The sequence below is a fragment of the Drosophila persimilis genome, unplaced genomic scaffold (genome assembly GCF_003286085.1).
Source record: "Drosophila persimilis strain 14011-0111.01,24,50 unplaced genomic scaffold, DperRS2 tig00000124-arrow-pilon, whole genome shotgun sequence".
Lineage (NCBI taxonomy): Eukaryota > Metazoa > Arthropoda > Insecta > Diptera > Drosophilidae > Drosophila > Drosophila persimilis.
In genome coordinates this window covers 11,788,955-11,809,135 of record NW_020825294.1, presented here as the reverse complement: position 1 = coordinate 11,809,135, position 20,181 = coordinate 11,788,955, and the positions used below count along the sequence as shown (strand labels likewise).

The 20,181-nt window shown below is 42.7% G+C and overlaps 2 protein-coding genes across 2 annotated transcripts in view; one reads left to right on the top strand and one right to left on the bottom strand.

Moving 5' to 3' along the window:
• The window catches only part of LOC6598086 (mucin-5AC), a 63,217-nt gene extending 55,933 nt beyond the window's left edge, over nucleotides 1–7,284 (top strand). Inside the window, exons 5-9 of the mRNA XM_026987709.1 lie at nucleotides 3,494–4,048; nucleotides 4,202–4,402; nucleotides 5,290–5,724; nucleotides 6,209–6,383; nucleotides 6,450–7,284. Of these exons, the coding sequence (XP_026843510.1) occupies nucleotides 3,494–4,048; nucleotides 4,202–4,402; nucleotides 5,290–5,724; nucleotides 6,209–6,383; nucleotides 6,450–6,913 (1,830 nt within the window). The 3' untranslated portion in view covers nucleotides 6,914–7,284. The remainder of the gene's footprint in view (nucleotides 1–3,493; nucleotides 4,049–4,201; nucleotides 4,403–5,289; nucleotides 5,725–6,208; nucleotides 6,384–6,449) is intronic.
• Nucleotides 7,285–17,071: 9,787 nt separating this feature from the next.
• Nucleotides 17,072–18,778, bottom strand: LOC113565452 (cell surface glycoprotein 1). Its single transcript, XM_026987473.1, has one exon. It carries the CDS (start codon nucleotides 18,776–18,778, stop codon nucleotides 17,072–17,074), a length of 1,707 nt encoding a protein of 568 aa, XP_026843274.1.
• Nucleotides 18,779–20,181: the final 1,403 nt, after the last annotated feature.

Genomic DNA, 20,181 nt, shown 5'->3' with positions numbered 1-20,181 from the left:
AATTGCTTTGACCAGCGCGGTGCAGCGTGAATGTAATTTTTTTAGGGGGCTGTTTTTCTATATATTCTATAGTTGTGCATGCATTTAGTGCATGCGAGGGATGATGCCAGTGGAAAATGCATTGGAAATGTCCCTTTTCTGTGGTAGAGGAAAGTGTCTGGATTCCACTGGAATGCTAGTAGAAATTCGACGTAATGTGTGGGACAGTGCTCTACCAGTGACCAGGTGCAAGACTTAAGGTTACCCCAGGGCTATCCTACTCTCCTCCGTCTGTCCTTGCAGTGTCTCTTTCTCCTATCGCAATTTACCTGCAATCCACAATCTACGGACACAACTCCCCAGTCAACTTTCTAATCAAACGGAGAAAACCAAATGGCAATTTGTAGCAGCTCAAGACAACTCCTCAGCTCCTGTGGCGGCGACTTTCAGTTTCTTTTAGCCAAGCCCCTTGGCCAGTGGTAGTGGCAGTCAGCATTGGCTATTGAAAAGACAACCACATGAATAAGAGGAAAACGTACAAATTTTCCATTAATTAAAACGATACAAGGCAAAGATGGAGATGGAAATGGAGATGGAGGGAGACAGTTACTGGACGGAGTAAAGTGGACAAAGACATTTTTGTGAGTCCAAAGCTGAGACGCAACCGGAACTACTCCGTCGGGAGTCTTTCGGACTTAACATGGGGTCTGGGGATGTGTGTTGCTCTCGAGCTTCACTCCCGCTCCCGCTGCTAGTATCGTCTCAGCTCCTTTTGCATGAGTTAAGCTCGGGGTTCATCCAGGGCAACCTTGACTTTGCCCGCAGCTGCCATGGGGGGAAGGTCCTTGCTTTGCGAATAATTTGTTCTGAGGCTGACAGCAGAGCAGCCCACAAGGCGTATGAGTAACACCTGCAAGGCAGAGCAGCTCTCACACCCACCCGAATGCATGGGGTTATAAATCCTAGCATTTATTTCCATTTGCCACAACATTTTCTCGACTCGACTCGTTTCGTCTCGTCTCCGAAATGGGGAAAGTTGCTTTTGAAGTCTCACACAAATTTGTAACCCTTTTGCGGCAGTGGGCCTGAAAGTATTAGAGGAGGGCCGTGAAGGAGTATGGTGTAGGTGGGGAGTCTCTCTGAATGTCAGAAATATGCGGGCTTGTGGCATCTTACAAGTAAAGGCTTTGGCATCAGGACAGCAGCAGGAGCAGGATCGGGAGGAGGAGAATGGAGTTCAATGCAAAAGGCAACCCAAAACTAACAAACGTGAGGTGATGGGATGGAGGATGAACATGTGCCTGCCCCAGCTCCTTCCCGTGCCCCTGCCGGTGACTGCGCCTAAAAGCAGACTCGACTCTGACTTCGACGGCGTCTGGGGCACACCACTACAATGCCAACAGCCTCTAAGCACACGCATAATGAATTACCACCGAGCCAGGAATCGTCCTTCTCTGTCTCCTTTCCGCCTGGGCTTGTGCTTGTGCTTGTGGCTGAGCTAGTGCCTCTGCTTCTGCTTCTACCAACTGCCGATGACATATTTCTCCAGACGAGGCTGCATCTCCATCCCCTCCACAAAAGCTGCGCCTAAAAGGCAGCTAAGAAAATTTGCGTTTAACTCATAAGTGCGTGAAAGGGTTGCCGTTGCCAGACCCCAGACCCCGACTCTAGCAGCCCCCATCCCCATCCCCATTCCCATCCCAAGCCCAGAGTAGAGTCCCAAGTCTCAGCCAAGCAACATCCTTTGCCATGGTGCTGCCTCTGTTCCCTGTCAAGGAAATTGTAGTTTAAATGAAATGGAAGTTGCTTTTATCAACGGGGTAGGAGGAAGGTTGCGGGGGCTTAAGGTCTCGGATTGGGGCTGTCTTGGGGTTGAGGATTGGGGAAGGGGAAGGCAGGTGGGGTTAGTATGTGTGAGCTTTCTTAGAAGTTCGCTTTCTGTGTGTGCCATGTGTGTGCGTGTGTGTGTGTGTGGTTGTCGTATATAAATTAAAATGCCTAAACATATGCATTAGTTTTTGTCTCGCTCCCACTCTCTCCCCAATATCAAGCAGTCCTTGGCTTGGCTATGTGCAGGGGTTTGGGGTAGCTCCAAAGTTTTTGTGGTTACGACATTGGTTTTCGGGGGAGGTGGATGCTTGAGACAGGCCCAGAAAGGGTATGGGCGGGTGGCAACTGTCAGTCTCGAGTCTCGACTCTCGAGTCTCCAGCCCCGAGTCTCGGGCTCGAGCTGTGGCCTGACAACTTAGTCTAATGAGAATTCAAATTCGAAACCCAGCTACGCAATCGTGCTGAAGAAATTAAAAGAAATTGCACATGATGTGTTACGACAAGTGCTCTCTCTCTCTCTCTCTCTGTCTTTCTCTGAGTGTGGCTGTATGTGTGTGTCTACTGAACAGCACAATATATAGGTGTGTGTGTGTACGAGAAATAGAACAAATATTTGATTCACTCTCCGAGTGAGGAGGGAACCCTGGCAGCAGACTCAAAAATATTTGCTCAAATTCGGGTCCAGGCCCGCTCCCAAAGAAGTTCAAAAGTGCAATGAAATTTTATGAGGCCTGATGCAAGCGACCTCGGTAAGTTGTCATATGAAAATTAACTTATAAATAAACTGGAACTCAACTCCGAGAGAGTACAGTTGTCGAAGAAAGGTTGTGGATGTCTATCCTCAAGCCCTTTCCTTCCTCGGAAACCCTCCACAAATCATTCTCTCGAGCTGACCTCCCATACGGCCCCCAGAGATTCTGCAAATTAATGTTAATTAAGAGCTGGTGCCGATGCTATGCTTTTCCTTCCTGTCCCAGACCATTCTACATTTCAGGGAAAAAGAAAGCTGCCTCAATCTCGACGGCCATCCGCACGGAACGCAGCTTCATTTGCGATTGTAGTCCGAGCCCCCCTCCCTCACCCAACCCACCTAACCAGTGTCCTTCAACCACAAGCCAAAGGAGTGTGCGGGAAAAAAACCTGGGCTTTGCCGGTGCCGGACGACCAACGTCTTGGGCCAGCTAGCGAAATGTTTCATTAGAGGCAAGTTAGCCGCAAATGGCAGGGACACCACCCAGCAGCAGCAGCCCCTTGCCGGACCTTGCCAGATCTTGCCCCATCCCTCGACTAATTTACAGTACACAAAAGGCAGGCAGTGAAAAAAGGCAACCCCAAGATTGGACAGCAAAGGAAAAAGGAAAGGAGACAGAAAACAACTGGCCCCTGAAGATGAAAGTCCAGAAAACTTTCCCTCAATGCTGGGTTGGATTGGGTCTTGGTCTGGGTCTGGTCTGGGCCTGGGCCTGAGTTTTGGTTGGGTTGCCCGACTCCGAAAGCTTTCTTTGACGTTTCTTCTTTTTCCGCATTCTTTTGAATGGTCTAACGAACTTCAAACTGGTTCTTCTTCTAATCATTGGGATTTGGCATATCGAACGCAGTCCCAAAACTTTGTGCGGTCTCTCGAAAGTTCCCCAAAAAACGAACTTCCACTCATCTTTCTCTTCCCATCTTTTCGTTCCCACAGGAAACCATACCAGCAACACCGGCCACGAACACCGACACAACCAGCACGGTGGTCGGTGTGGGCGGCGGCGTCGGCGCAGGTCTCGCTGGAGGAGGAGCAGGTGGCGGTGGAGGCCTCCTTGGCACCGGCGGGATCCTCGGCGAAGTCGTCAGCGGCCTGGGCGGAGGAGGCGGCAGCGAGTCGGAGGCCTATGCGGGCCTAATGAAGGACGCAGACAAGCTGAAGCTGATGCTCCTGGCTTGGAACTACCAGAACTCGACGGCGGTGCGTAACGGGACCGAAGGGCCAGACCTCAGTGTTGTGGGTGGGCTGTGGGCCCAGTACCAGAACGCGCTCGCCCAGAATGCGGCTGCAGCCGCGGCGGCCAGTGCCAAGATGGACAGCTCGCTGTCCCCAGTGCCCCGACAGGACACACACTCGCCCATGGAGACGCAGGACGAGACAAACTCCTCCGGGCAGAAGGAGGAGGATGAGGTTTCCGAAGACGACTCCGATGACAAGCTGGACGAGAAGCTGGCCACCACACACGATCCCGAGCGCCTCAAGGCCTTCAATGTGAGTAAAGCGAGAGCTAGAGCGAAAGAGAGACTTTTCTCTTTCTCTCCGCGTGAGCAGCGAATGTAAAGCAAAGCGTTGCCAAGAAGTCGCCAGAGAACTGGTCACCGAGAACGATATAGATTTGCTGGAACGGCTCTTTGTTGCTTTCAGATGTTTGTGCGGCTCTTTGTGGACGAGAACCTGGACCGCATCATCCCCATCTCGAAGCAGCCAAAGGAGAAGATCCAAGCCATCATCGATTCGTGTGCTCGACAGTTCCCCGAGTTCAGCGACCGCTCCCGCAAACGCATCCGCACCTATCTCAAGTCGTGCAGACGCAATAAGAAGACCCGCGACGGATGGGAGAATACGGTAAGCTTAATCGAAGTAAGTTTATACCCGGAAATCGCAGGGTATCAGATTTTCCTCTAAAATTATGCAAACTACTTTACTGATCGAGTGTTCTCAATCTGTACTCCCGTCCGTCTGTTTGTTCACGGAGAGGATCCCGGAGACAATAGAACATGTGAAATCAGCCATGCTCCGGTTATCGCAAATAGCCAAATCGCAAGATTCTTACGATTAAAATCCGGTTGGTTGAGCTTGCGAACGATTTCAAGAATGAATTGCACACAGCACATAACATAAATACAAATTTGTATGAGCGCGAAAAAGATAGAAGCATATTTTTATAACTGTACACTTATTTACGTAAATCATCATATATATTAAACATATTTAATAAATTTATTTCTTATCACATCTCAAATTTAACTTCACCTAAAATAAACCAATACTACATATAATTGCGAATTACCGTTGACAGATAAAATATTGATATCAATAGTTGGCATGGGCTACCGACGTTGTTCCGTAATTGTCGAGTTTCTTGTTTTCTTTTGGTTCAATTGAATGCGATAAGATATTTCAATCTGCAAAAAAACAGCTTTTTTTCAAGTAAAATCCAAACAGTTTGGGAACACTATCGATAGCAAAAAATTTGCGAAAACCGGAGCATGACCGAATGTATTTATATGGTAATTTTTGAGATTTATATGGTAGCTGATTCAAAATGTAATGGGTTGATTTACTCATCATTGAATTCCAAATTTCGAATTGATACAGTTTTGAGTCCGAAATACCCAGAACTCTTTTCCAAAGAATTTCTACTGATATTGTTTCAAATAGGCTACTGATAGTTAAGGAAAGCTGCTTAAAAAGTCACCGAACGTAACCCTTTTGCACTGTTTTTGTTACAGACCAGACCAACCCCTGCACATCTCACGTCCGTGCAGGCGGAACAAATCCTGGCCATTGCCTGCGAGAACGAATCGATGAATGCCAAGAGGATGCGCATCGGCCTGGAGCCCATCACCCACGCGGTGCCGGCTCCGGGTAGCGCCGTTGCGGCAGCGGCTGCGGCAGCTGCGGCTGCTGCCGTTGTGGCTGCTACCAGCTCTGGTGCCGGCGGAACGAGCACCACGTCCGCGGGCAATGCCACCGTCACCTGCGGAGGAGCAGGAGTCGCGGATGCCACCGGCCTCACAAATGTGGCGGCCGCTGCTCTGCCCTTTGTCAGCGCCGTGGGCTTTGCCCGCTCCACACCGAACTCGGAGCATGCGGAGGCGCTGCCCTTCGGTGGGGCAAGCAATGTGGGTGGGAGTGCGGGAGGCGGCAGTACCAGTGGAGCGGAGGTAAGCTGTTTTCCAACACTTTTCCCCAGTTAGGGATATAGTATATGTAAAAAAATATAATTTTTAAGCAATAGCCAGTCAGGTTAAGCCGCAGAAGCGCATAGATCCATGCATAGATCCTCGCATAATGTATCTTGGCCCAAAGCCGTGATCTACCAGCCTCTGGCCATTTGGAAATATAAAATCTTAAAAAAACGTCTAAATCGTCAAGAAAATCTTGACCCTCTATGTAGGGTATATCCCATTCCGTTTTATCCCGTTCCATTATTGTCAGTTTAGATGTAAAAAATTTCGAAGGTTCCTGGCAATTCGTGAAATTTGGTTGGCTGTAAATGAATATGAAAGTATTTTAAGTTGGAATAGCAATCCATTCTTGATAGCGGCTTGTTGTATTGCCTTATACATGACTTATACAAATTACTTATATCAGAATACATCATTTCAGAGCCAGCACCATCACATTCATGGACAGCCGCTGATGCAGAGCAACTGTTCAGCGCGCAGCTCTCCATTGGCCCTCAGCTCGAATGCCAGCGTGAGCGGCGGGGCAAGCGTGACCGGCCTGACACTGGCCAATGGGGCTGTGGCCTCGAATGGGGCTGGCCTCCCGCCCACCAGCTACCCCGGCTACTTTCCCGGGGTGGCTTCCCTGGGTAATGGTGAGTAGCAGATTGAGTAAATTGAAGGAATCAAACCAGAGTCTCATTTCGTCCATTCCGTTGCAGTGACGCCCACCGATCTCTCGATGAAACCGACCTCCCTGGGCTCCGGTGTCAGCGGCAACCTTCTCAGCAGCAACAACGGAAATATCTCCGTGGGCGGCGCCATCAACTCCCAGCTGAGTGCCGCCAACCTGGCCACCCTAAGCAACGCCAACACCAATAGCGCTCTGGTGACCGCAACCCAGCAACTGCAGCAGCTCCAACAGCAACAGCAACAACAACAGCAGCAGCAACAGCAACAACAACAGCAGCAGCAGCAACAACAGCAGCAGCAGCAACAGCTCCTGGCCAGCTCCGGGGGCGGTCTCGATGGGCAATCCTCCCGAGCGCCGCCTATTCTTCCGCACAAGCTGAGTCCCAACGAGGTGTCCGCAGCCCGCCAGGTGATATCCGCATACCGTGAGAGCGCGGCCTTTCTCCTGCGCACCGCCGACCAGGTGGAGCAGCTGCTGGTCCAGCAGCAGTAGGCGTGGCCGGGGGCGCACTCAAATTTCCAGGACCCAAGCGATGCCAGGCGCGCACGGGTTGTTCCTATTTAAAATTAAATTTAAATTCAATTACACAAAAAACTGACCCACTCACCCCACACACTCTCGCGCCAAACTAAACGAAATAGTCAAAGCATAGAGCAAAACGAAGGAGCAACACAGGAGTAGAAGGAAGAGGATCAGGAGAACAGGAGAGCAGGAAATAGCCAAAGGAAGTTCGTTTAAACAAAACATTTTAAGTGTTTTTTCCTCCAACTACGTACAGAATATTAAAATAGAATTAAACGATAAACAAAAACCAAAACAAATATTGAAAATATCACAACAGTAAAAATAGCAGAGCTGCTCCAGCCATCTGATTGCGTCTTATACGAAGCTCCCATCTTGGAATATGTATTTCAGAACTGTAAAATCTCAGGCTTGGCGATCGTCTTAAATAGCATGAAATAGCCCCATTTACTATTCCATTCGATACTACCGAATAAATTTGACCGGCAAAACAGATATATTATTTCATGGTGAATATACTAACATTTGCTTTAGACACTTAAGAATCGATTACAATATTATAACTTCCAAGCGTTTTTCTTTTTACATGCTGCATGTTTAGTTCGTTACTCTCAGTAAAGGTTTTTTGATAGCCATATTTAAGACCAGACCTAGAGCAGATTTATTATCGTCATTTAGTCGTCCGTTCTTTATCTCGATATCGACCTAAGTTTCGAGAAACGGACATATGTAGATGATCCACTACCAGCGAGACTCATGCATATAAGAGGCATATCAGCTAGCTGGGCAGCTCTAGTAAAATAAACCCAAGCAACAGTTCAACGTACTACAGTGTCTACTAAAAGTAAAACTACAATAGCCACACACAAACACTCGCATTGATTTTGTTTAAACTTTTGATTTTTGAATATTTTTCGGACTCTTCCCTGTGGGGAGCCGCGATTTCCGGGCCCGTTTTCGATGAGCGCGATTTGTTAAAAATGAAAAAAAAATAATTAATAAGTTGAAGTATTGTTGTACATTTTAAGGATACAAAAAACATTTTAAGGAAAACAAACAAAAAAAATACGAAAAACTATGAGAAAACACAGGGTGATACTTTGAAAAATTATTACAATGCATAAGCTAAAAATTAAAGAAATGAAAAGGGAAAAAAGAAAATGTAAAAAATGAACTCGAAACAATTGAATAGAAGTTGGTAAATGTGTATTTAAAGTTTAGCTATGTTTCCAGTTTCTTGAGTAATAATGTCCCTCAGTTCGACTGGTTTACCTTCCATTAGGTGTATATATTTTGAAATTTTAACCTTTTGAGTTTTGCTGTTGCTTTTTACTCACATTCGATTATGGAAGTATATATACCAAATAAAGTAATTAAATAAAAAATAGCCATTCATGTTTTTGCAACTATAAATGTGCATGTAAAAAAACCACACACACAAAAACACAGTGGAACATCGGAACGTGAGGAAACGGAAACCCTCAATGGAAGATCGCTATGGAAGGCAGATTATAGAATTTAATAATATAAATAAATTGCTACAATTATTTAACCAACAGATAATTATTGACTAAACCAAACTAAATAAATATCCAAAGAACTTGATCAAGGCGCGGGATATTTATGAAGAGTACTTAAACGTAAAACAATGAGCGGCATTCGCTGAGAAGAGTAAACTAATTAAACCAGCCCGAACAGAGGAATCACCAGTGGAAACAAGACAACATTTTAAAAATCGATTTAATAAAGAATTTATGAGAATTATATGTACATTAAAAACCATTGTATTTGTTGTATCCAGAAATATCATACGGTTATGGTGACAGTATTTTAAACCTAAACAAATTTACTTTACACTTACTGGTCAATTTTATTTGCCTTTTGAAAGGACATTGAAAAGGGTATGAAGTTTTTTGAATATTATCGCATCATCAGAATGTGTTTCGATCACAAAAAGAGAAGCTGAGAAGAATCAAGACTCTTCCTAAGACTCGTGGATGGATATAGGCCGGATATAAGGCGAGGATCGTCCACGACGCTGGCTGCCTTTAAACGCCTTCTGGCGTTTGAAAGGCACTGTGTAAAAATATGTAACTTCAATTTCTAGTGTGTAATACTTTAGTTACAAAAAATTTTGTTTACATTTTTGCAGCCTCCAGCAAAACCGTTCTTTCTTACCATTTTCTTTTCCTCATCGTGTTCCAATCAACAGGCTCGAGAGAGATGCTCTCTTATGCCCTCTCTCCGAAAACCGTCTCTCAATTATACAATTTTCGAATTGCAAATAAAGGTATTTTATATTTCGTTGCCAATTGAACAAAAAAAAATATCTATAATTTACAAGACATATAGGAAAAACAGAACGGTATGTTTTTAACAGCTAGATTGACCCTTGTCCGTTGGGCAGCGACTTTATAAAGGTTTCAAAGTCGTCGTTCTGGCTATTTGCAACTTCGACTCTACAAGGCCAATTCGCGACCGCTACAGTATGTGGCCAACAATTTCCCAATGCTTTGGGACATAGTTCCATTACAGTGTACTACAAAATATTTATGATACAAAAGCTAAGCATCTTTGGCAAAATTAATTAATAATCGAATCTGGATCTGTACCGATAAGTAAACCATGCAATAGTTCAGGTGGTGTTTTAAATTAATTTTTTAAATAATTTAATTAATTTAATTTAATTTGTACATTTCCTGATGAGCAACACATCCCAACTGGCTCATTTTTAAGTTTAAGTGCATGTAATACCAATAACCTCTTTAGAATGAGCATAATATACAACATCAGGGTCATGGAATGCTAGTCGAAGAAATAAATTTGATGTAAATGCTCGATTAAATTGTTAGCGCTTTTGGTCAATTCTTCCACGTTTGTTGCGTTGTTGTTCAATTCCTCTACGTCTGTCGACCTTGTATGTACATATCTGCGCTTTACACTCCGTTCTAGTTGCCTTTGTTGATTTCGTTCCTCTCGGGCCTCTTGCGATTGTGATTCACGAAATCGCGCCATGCTCACACGCTCATTTGCTCATCGTTTGACGACTCAAATTGACCCCTCTGCTTCTTATTGGCATTGCTTAAATATATTAAATTCTCGGATTACTTTATGTGCTTTTGATTATAAGTAGTTTATTTTTAGATGTTTTCGCTTCCGAGATGAAACGAATAATGATTTCATATTCAAACCCCAGGACCGAATTTGTATTTCGGCCTACGGGAAAAAAAAATGTATTCAATTTAATATTTTGTATAACTTTTTTTTATTTTAATAACGCCACAGTAAATGCTATCAGCTCAGAATGGCGAGATTACCGTTGTAATCGTAGTTAAAACTTTCTGGGTTTTACAGGTGCTGCAGCTCCAGATTTAGTATTTTCAATTCTAACTACTGCCATATCACTACCTTTATTCACAACGATGCCTTAAAACTAATCAATCAGACCACTCCTTCGGGTACATAAGTGTTTGGGAGGTACCCGAAGGATCATTCTGATCGTGATGAAAAATAGATGTTGGCCGATGCGCAGACCTCACCGATAAGCACACACGAAAATCGGTCGAGCCATTTCGAAAGAGGTAAGCTACAAAATTTGTGACACGAGATTTTATATATTAGATATAAATGTATATGAAACATGGAAATCAGCTATTTTTAAAATGGGAATTACTGTTAAGCGGACTACCCTTGCTGTCCACTTGAACAAGATTCGTATACAGAATTGTATATGGTGCACGTCTTCATACCATGTTTAGAAGACCTAAAATACAATAAAGTAGAACTTGGCAGTGCCAGCAGTGCCATTTTCTTAGCGACGTTAATCCCAGTGAGAGGTAGATCTGAGTATAGCACACCTTGGCTATGTTGGACAAGGCCAAGCACACGAACATATCAATAAGGTAGGTAGTGTCGTATCCTGCCAAACAATGTCAGCAAGGACATCTACGAAACCCTCAGGAATCGGGCCAATTTGCAGCCCCCCACCTAAGAAATCGGTGGCTTCCAACAAACAGTGTTGCCAGTTGTAGGCATATTTGCATAACTTTCCCATGTAGGTGCATAGATGGGGGCAACTATCGGCAGGTAGAGGTCCAAGCAGGTGTCGCCAAAGATCAAGTGGCACATGAGAAAGCGCGGCACTGAAAAGGCAACGCCGCGGCGTTAGCAATAAGGTTCGAGATTAGGATACCATTATTCTGCTGCTGCTTCTGGAGTTTGTGTAATTATACCCGATACTCAAAATGAGTATTGGGGTATATTAGATTTGTGGTAAAAGTGTATGTGTGTAACGTCCAGAAGGAATCGTTTCCGACCCCATAAAGTATATATATTCTTGATCAGCATCAATAGCCGAGACGATTGAGCCATATCTGTCTGTCCGTCCGTCCGTCTGTCCGTCTGTCCGTCCGTCCGTCTGTCCGTCTGTCCGTCCGTCCGTCTGTCCGTCTGTCCGTCCCCTTCAGCGCCTAATGCTCAAAGACTATAAGAGCTAGAGCAACGATGTTTTGGATCCAGACTTCTGTGATATGTCATTGCTACAAAAATATTTCAAAACTTTGCCCCGCCCACTTCCGCCCCCACAAAGGGCGAAAATCTGTGGCATCCACAATTTTGACGATACGAGAAAACTAAAAACGCAGAATCGTAGAAGATGACTATATCTTCTAGAGTGCAAAATCTGAACCAGATTGTATAATTATTATAGCCAGAATCACGAAAACAATTTCACTCTTTCTCGCTCTGTCTCACTCTAACACACAGGTTTCATAGTCGGTTTTGCCAATTGCAAAATATGAGTTCAAGGATCTCAGAACCCATAAGAGCTAGAGCAACCAAATTTTGGTATCCACACTCTTGTGATATCGGACCTTGACCGTTTTGTGTCAAAATTTCGCCACACCCCCTTCCGCCCCCGCAAAGGACGAAAATCTGAGGCAACCACAAATCTCAGAGACTATTAAGGCTAGAGTAACCAAATTTGGTACACACACTCCTTTAAGATGTCACTATAAAACGTATATCTCAGAATTTCGCCCCACCCCCATCCGCCCCCACAAAAGACGAAAATCTGTTGCATCCACAATATTGCAGATTCGAGAAAACTAAAAACGCAGAACCATAGAGAATTACCATATCTATCCGGTTGCTGAATTTGGATCAGATCAGATAATTTTTGTAGCCAAAAGGAACAAATCAATTTGCATTGGCTACGCAGCGCCCGACGTCACGCTCAGACTGATTTTCTGTCTCTCTCGCACGCATTCTTTGTCGTGTCGTTTAATATTAGCGGCGTCTGCCGGAGGAGAGCCATACTGACTTAGTATCGGGTATAACTGTAGAGTTGCGGTGTCCGCAGCAACTCACAACGATCCCCCTCGTTTTTACCTAATCATAATCATAATAGTATTACTGTCAGCTCCACCACGTTACCCACGACCACTATCCAAACCCCATTATATCCGGCCATTAGGCGTTGTGTTTGACTACAAAGATCAGCTCGAGCTTTCGTGGACTGCGGTGTCGCAGTGCTTTCAACTGGAAGGCGCAAGCGTCGCCGCCCCCAAGTGAACGAGCGGAACTCAGCTCCAATCGAACACCTCTCTCAGTTGCAGAGGATCATCGCAGGTTTGTGGGGGGGTGGCCATGGGGTGGCACTCTACCACACAACCACTAACTCAAAAAATATACAGTAAATACGGTGACGAATTCAAATACACATATTCCTCGTTTTTGATATTCCGTCGAATATTACTAACTAGATAGAACCCTGCCTAACCCTAGATCAGCCCTGCCCACATAGTTTTATCTCATTGATGAATACATTTTCTACAAGATTAACTACTTTCAAATACTCCCATTTATTGTATTTGAACTATTTTAAAGCTGTTTTAAAACGTATTTAATAAATAAATGTTCTCAATTTGATATTTTATTCATATATGTATATATGTACATATATGTATTCCATTCTTGGTCTTTGTAAGAAGACAATAAGCTCCAACATATCGTTTAAGCAGCTTTAAAACAGAGACTGACTAGTTTCTGCACATATTGGAGCTTGAGATGACAAAGATTTTCTCAGTTCTATAATATCCTTATCTTATGGTATGCCGAATGTTAGTAAAGGATGTGAATGTGAATGTGAACGCGCCGTAAAGGAGTATGGAATGTTGGGACATTGTTGAGCTGAAAAGGGACACTGAAAATCACGTCACGGAGAGAGTACATCCCATCACGAAATATAGAGCAAATCCCAAAACAAAGAGAGCAAGTCCCACCAAACTTAAACGCCAGATATAAATTGTTTGAAAGTGAATGAGCGAAAAGCGATAAATGATGCATGTAAGTAAGATTTGAGAGCTAAACTTCAAAAAACTTGCTTGTGGAAGTTTCTATACCTTTTGTTCTTAAATATTCCTCTGAAAACTAAATGACCGTCGTTCGATATAGTGGTGATGTCTTTTTCTTCGATAGAAAATGTGCATGTAGATTGCGATGTAGATCTAATTTTAGTTAATGTAGAGTCCCATCGATAACTAATGAAAGTTACATTTAAGTTCCATGTAGAAGTGAATTTTTCACAGTGGCGCTTTCAGAGTGGATACTGTATGTTTTTCATTTAACTGTTATGTAATACTACATAACAACTACATCTTCACCATTCTGTGGTCATTTACAGTGCAATAACAGTTCGGATGAACAGCAATTCGAAAAGTTTCGGGATAGATGTACAGTAGAACTTCCATAAGTAGAACCTCTGTAATCCAAAAAATCGTGAGACTTATGGAGACTTCGACTAACAGACTTGGAGGTAATGTGTTCCCTCAACGAAGTTGCCACCAGTTTCAGTTCGAAAATATAGAAAATTCATGTTACAGTCGTTCGAGTTATGGAAGTTCAACTATAATAATTTTGTGGTGCATGTTGATGTGTATAACATCCAGAAGAAAGCGTAGTTCAAGCGTTCGCACGTTATAGTTGGTTGCTCTCCTAGACAGACGGACTGCTGATGAAGAATATTTATATCTTATGGGGTCAGAAACGTTTCCATCTGGTTGTTACACACATACACTGTCACCTCAATGCTAATGTGGAATATAAACAAAGAAAAGATGAGGAATTTTTCGAACGGAATCGATAATATCTGGAAACTTTTTGGTAGTGAGGAGACCAGACACAGGACTTCCTTTGACTTTATTCGAGAAAGTGGATATATGGATATAAGGGAATTAAGTCATAAATTGGGTACAAAGACAAAGCATTCGGGACTCGGGTTATCTGTAGGAAAAACCTAGCTTGACTTCATCAGCATATGTATATGTGGCCCCGGGTTTTCGTTAGTTATACTTTAGTCCAGGACACCAGGTTTTATTATAATTAGTCTTTACTTATGAATATTATTTAAGATTAGTTATGATTGCAATGGTCGCTGTGCTTTAACTTTACTTAGATTAATACCAATAATTGGCGTGTGTCTGGAGTGAGACTTTGGCACCGAATTAAATGGCGTCGATCGTTGAGGCTGTGTTCTCTCCTCTCTTTGTTCGACGGCCGCTTCTAGTCTCTCTCTCTGTTACTTGCTCGTTATCTCAACAGACTCTGTTGCTCTCTGTGGCTTCCTACCAAATCGCACATATATTAGACCTCTGGAACAAATTAAGACTTGGGGAAGGTCATTTAAAAAACCAATAAACTCCAAGAGACCTAGAGGGTTACCTTGAGGTACCCGGGACGAGACAAAACGCGGTTTAGAAAAAGAGGAATTAAAGAAAACACGCTGAGAACAATTGCTAAGATAGGCTTTAATACAGAAAAATAGTTTAGTCGGAAACCAAAGAAGAAAAAGTGTATGGATAAAAAGATTATGATTTACTCAGTCAAAAACTTTACTGTATAGCCTGTATATTATCTGTATAGCCTAATTCAATTTACTGGAACTTTTTAATGGGATAAGGTATGGATGGATATTGGTAGATGAAGTAAGAACAGAGGGAAAGGTTTTGAAAGGAACAGACTCGCAGACTAGTGCAGAATAAAAAGTGTCGAATTACGTTTGGAGCTAACATTCCTAAAGAATTGCTTACGGTCACTCTTAAAATTGGGCTTACATTTAGTCAAGTAATTATTATTCAATAAACAAAATCTAGTCTTGGAAATGAAAATTTTAGAAATCCGATTGCCAACCCGATCTTTTAACTTCTTACATACATATAAACGAAATTATTTATTCCGTATTCTTATTAAACACGGTTTTTATACCCGATACTCAAAATGAGTATTGGGGTATATTAGATTTGTGGTAAAAGTGGATGTGTGTAACGTCCAGAAGGAATCGTTTCCGACCCCATAAAGTATATATATTCTTGATCAGCATCAATAGCCGAGTCGATTGAGCCATGTCTGTCTGTCCGTCTGTCCGTCCGTCCGTCTGTCCGTCTGTCCGTCTGTCCGTCCCCTTCAGCGCCTAATGCTCAAAGACTATAAGAGCTAGAGCAACGATGTTTTGGATCCAGACTTCTGTGATATGTCACTGCTCCAAAAATATTTCAAAACTTTGCCCCGCCCACTTCCGCCCCCACAAAGGGCGAAAATCTGTGGCATCCACAATTTTGACGATACGAGAAAACTAAAAACGCAGAATCGTAGAAGATGACTATATCTTCTAGAGTGCAAAATCTGAACCAGATCGTATAATTATTACAGCCAGAATCACGAAAACAATTTCACTCTTTCTCGCTCTGTCTCACTCTAACACACAGGTTTCATGGTCGGTTTTGCCAATTGCAAAATATGAGTTCAAGGATCTCAGAACCTATAAAAGCCAGAGCAACCAAATTTGGTATCCACACTCCTGTGATATCGGACCTTGACCGTTTCCTGTCCAAATTTCGCCACACCCCCTTCCGCCCCCGCAAAGGACGAAAATCTGAGGCAACCACAAATCTCAGAGACTATTAAGGCTAGAGTAACCAAATTTGGTACACACACTCCTTTAAGATGTCACTATAAAACGTATATCTCAGAATTTCGCCCCCCCCCCATCCGCCCCCACAAAGGACGAAAATCTGTTGCATCCACAATATTGCAGATTTGAGAAAACTAAAAACGCAGAATCATAGATAATAACCATATCTATCAGGTTGCTGAATCTGGATCAGATCAGATCATTTTCATAGCCAAAAGGAGCAAATCAATTTGCACTGGCTACGCAGCGCCCGACGTCACGCTCAGACTGATTTTCTGTCTCTCTCGCACGCACTCTTTGTCGTGTCGTTAAATATTAGCGGCGTCTGCCGGAGGAGAGCCATACTGACTTAGTATCGGGTATAACCGTAGAGTTGCGGTGTCCGCAGCAACTCACAACGTTCCCCCTCGTTTATATGTATATTTATACGTGGGGTTTTTATTTACTTTAGGTTTAATAATTAACTTGTGTTTAATGTTTTAGGTTAAATGTATTCTTTATTTTGAGTCGTTTAGCGGCCGTCGTCGTTTTTGCGTCTTTTTTGGTACCGTCGTCGTTTTCTTTCTCTCCGTTGTCTCTTCCTTGCTCGTCGTCTTCTTAGTGATGGCATAATCGTTGTTCGTTGTTCTTTTGGTGATGGGATCATGTTGTTCGTCGTTCTTTTGGTGATGGGCTCATCGTTGCTCGTCGTCTGGGGACGACGGGCTCATTTGGGATTTTGGTACGCCAACCCACATACATATGTACATATATGTGATTCAATTTCAAACTTTTAAATCAATCTTTCTCGGAACAAGAAAATTATTTTTTCTCTAAAAGAAAAATGTGATAAATCAAAATATCTAACTCTATTAATTTAATTAATTCATATTTTGATACTTTTTTTAATATTTAGTTTTAAAAACATTACTATTTCAAGGAAATTAACGGGAACCTGATTTTGAGGAGGGTTGCTAAGCTACTATTATGATACTGTTCAAAAAGGAAAGCATTTTGTCATTTTGAGCTTAGATTTCTGTTATAACCTTGCAGACATTTTCGAAGTTTCAAAACGAAGTACCTGGAAACGTATGAGCACCAGTAACCAAACACCAGTTTTAAAAAAAACTATTTCTTTGATGATTTATGTATGTATTTATTGTATTTATATGAACTGTTATTTATTTCCCGAAAATGTTGAAAAACGGGAGCGGTGGTGGCGGTCTTGGGGGTCTTGGCAGACGTGGCGGTAAAGGCGGAGGAGGAATAGGAAAAATGCCAAGTATGGAAGCATCAGCTTCTGTTAGTGGCAAGGTAGGTCCGGGAAATATCAAGGGTGGAAGTGGAAGTCCTGGCAAGGGCAGTGCAAAGCCCGGCGGCCCAAATATCTCGTGATAATGAATGTGTTGCTCTAGATTCGGTTGAGAATTGGTTGCTGAAGTCGTGGTCTCCGTGCTTCTGTCTGATGAAGTGCTGGAAGTTGTGGTTGCCTCTTCCGTTGTTGTCGCTTCAGTGGTGGTTGTTTCTTCAATAGTTGTAGGTGCATCGGTGGTTGTTTTTTCTTCTATAGTTGTTGGTGCATCGGTGGTTGTTGTTTCTTCTATAGTTGTAGGTGCATCGGTTGTTGTTGTTTCTTCAGTAGTTGATGGTGCATCGGTGGTTGTTGTTTCTTCTATAGTTGTAGGTGTATCGGTGGTTGTTGTTTCTTCAATAGTTGTTGGTGAATCGGTGGGTGTTGTTTCTTCAGTAGTTGTAGGTGCATCGGTGGCTGTTGTTTCTTCAGTAGTTGTTGGTGCATCGGTTGTTGTTGTTTCTTCAGTAGTTGATGGTGCATCGGTGGTTGTTTTTTCGTCTAAAGTTGTGGGTGCATCGGTGGTTGTTGTTTCTTCTATAGTTGTAGGTGCATCGGTTGTTGTTGTTTCTTCAGTAGTTGTAGGTGCATCGGGGGCTGTTGTTTTTTCAGTAGTTGTTGGTGCATCGGCGGGTGTTGTTTCTTCTATAGTTGTAGGTGCATCGGTTGTTGTTGTTTCTTCAGTAGTTGTAGGTGCATCGGTGGTTGTTGTTTCTTCAATAGTTGTTGGTGAATCGGTGGGTGTTGTTTCTTCTATAGTTGTAGGTGCATCGGTTGTTGTTGTTTCTTCAGTAGTTGTTGGTGCATCGGCGGGTGTTGTTTCTTCTATAGTTGTAGGTGCATCGGTTGTTGTTGTTTCTTCAGTAGTTGTAGGTGCATCGGTTGTTGTTGTTTCTTCAGTAGTTGTTGGTGCATCGGTGGTTGTTGTTTCTTCAGTAGTTGTTGGTGCATCGGTGGTTGTTGTTTCTTCTATAGTTGTAGGTGCATCGGTGGTGGTTGTTTCTTCAGTAGTTGTAGGTGCATCGGTGGCTGTTGTTTCTTCAGTAGTTGTTGGTGCATCGGTGGTTGTTGTTTCTTCTATAGTTGTAGGTGCATCGTTGGTTGTTGATTCTTCAGTGGTTGTAGGTGCATCGGTGGTTGTTGTTTCTTCTATAGTTGTAGGTGCATCGGTTGATGTTGTTTCTTCAGTAGTTGTTGGTGCATCGGTGGTTGTTGTTTCTTCTATAGTTGTAGGTGCATCGGTTGATGTTGTGTCTTCAGTAGTTGTTGGTGCATCGGTGGTTGTTGATTCTTCAGTAGTTGTAGGTGCATCGGTGGCTGTTGTTTCTTTAGTAGTTGTTGGTGCATCGGTTGTTGTTGTTTCGTCTAAAGTTGTGGGTGCCTCGGTTGTTGTTGTTTCTTCTATAGTTGTAGGTGCTTCGGTTGTTGTCGTTTCTTCAGTAGTTGTTGGTGCATCGGTTGTTGTTGTTTCTTCTATAGTTGTAGGTGCATCGGTGGTTGTTGTTTCTTCAATAGTTGCAGTGGTTGTTTGGCACATTGGTAAATGTGGAAATATAGTGCATAAAATGGATTCTCTTTCATTTTTGGGATCTATTGTTGTTGCTTCTGCTATTGCTTCTTCTGTTGATTGAGTTCTACTGTTCGTTACCGTAAGCGCAGCCCACAGTACAAAAATAGCAAAGAAACGCCAGATCTGTAATAAGAAGTTCGTTTAGTATTAAGAGCACTTCCTGACCAGTCAGATCTTACCATCTTGGCCTCCCAAAATACACTGATGCAATGCGGCTGGGCAAACTATTTATGTACTCGCTTTCTAGATAGTTTGGTTGTGTTAATTCGAGTAAATGCACGAAAATATTTGGGAAAAGCGCCTGGTGAGGAAATCGAGATAAGAGACTTGCAGCACCTTAATTTACGTCAAGAGCATGAGGATAATGAACATATTGGGTTCAAAAGTTTGTGCACTTAGCTTCATGGGTCTGAAATGTAATTATCAAAAGAACCCACTAATGATGAAGCTTATCTTATGGTGTTCATACTCAACTTTGTTTTATCTGCGGACGTTTTACGAAAGTAGGAGGAACCCAAAGATACACATTCCTGGGGAAACTTGAGTAAATGCAGAAGTTTCATAGTATACCGGAATAGCCTACTGTCAACCAAAGTGCTGTCATTCGTTTTCGTAGATTGCCCCCTTAATCCCGCGCAGGTAACAGAGAGGAAATGGAAATGTCGAGAAAATGCTCTAAGTAAACACAGTAAACTTATTATTGTATAACTTGAAGGTCTTGAAAATCAATTGGGAAACTATAAAAAATCTTTTTTTCTGTCGCTGCAGTCTTATTTTTACGATGTGCATGAAGGCATTTTCTGCTTCTTGTCAAGGAGAAATTGTAAGCTCGGAATCAACTACCGCTGAAAAGGCGGTACAAGGCTACGAGTACAAGGAGTACGAGTAAATGTATTATCATCAGAAAATAAGACTATTGCCTCTCTTAACCAGAATTTTCAAAGCGGTGTAGAACAAACAAAATAAATATCTGTTTTAAATTAAATAAATATTTCTTTTATGATTTATTTTTTACATTTTTGTAATTTTTTTTTTGTAAATCACCCATTTTTTTATATTTATGCATATACCATTTCATCATATTGCTTTCAACGATTATCTTTCAAAGAAAAACGCAAATATGTTTTGATGGAAAGAGTGTTTGCAATGTCAGTGGAAAGCAACGAAGGAAAATATTGTGAAACAGATCTAACATTTTATTTTTAAATAAAACGATCATTGGTTTTAACATGGCGACCGTCCAACAGCCTTTGTATCCGTCATGCAACATAAGATAGTCTTTGATGCTACTTACTTTTACATCTGAAAAATACTCTTGAATACTCTGCTCAATAATTTGATTATACGAAAAGAGTATACTTAACTATATT

What these genes read in the sequence shown, in the direction of transcription:
- LOC113565452 (XM_026987473.1), bottom strand. Translation starts at nt 18,778, where the DNA reads ATGTGCCAAACAACCACTGCAACTATTGAAGAAACAACAACCACCGAT.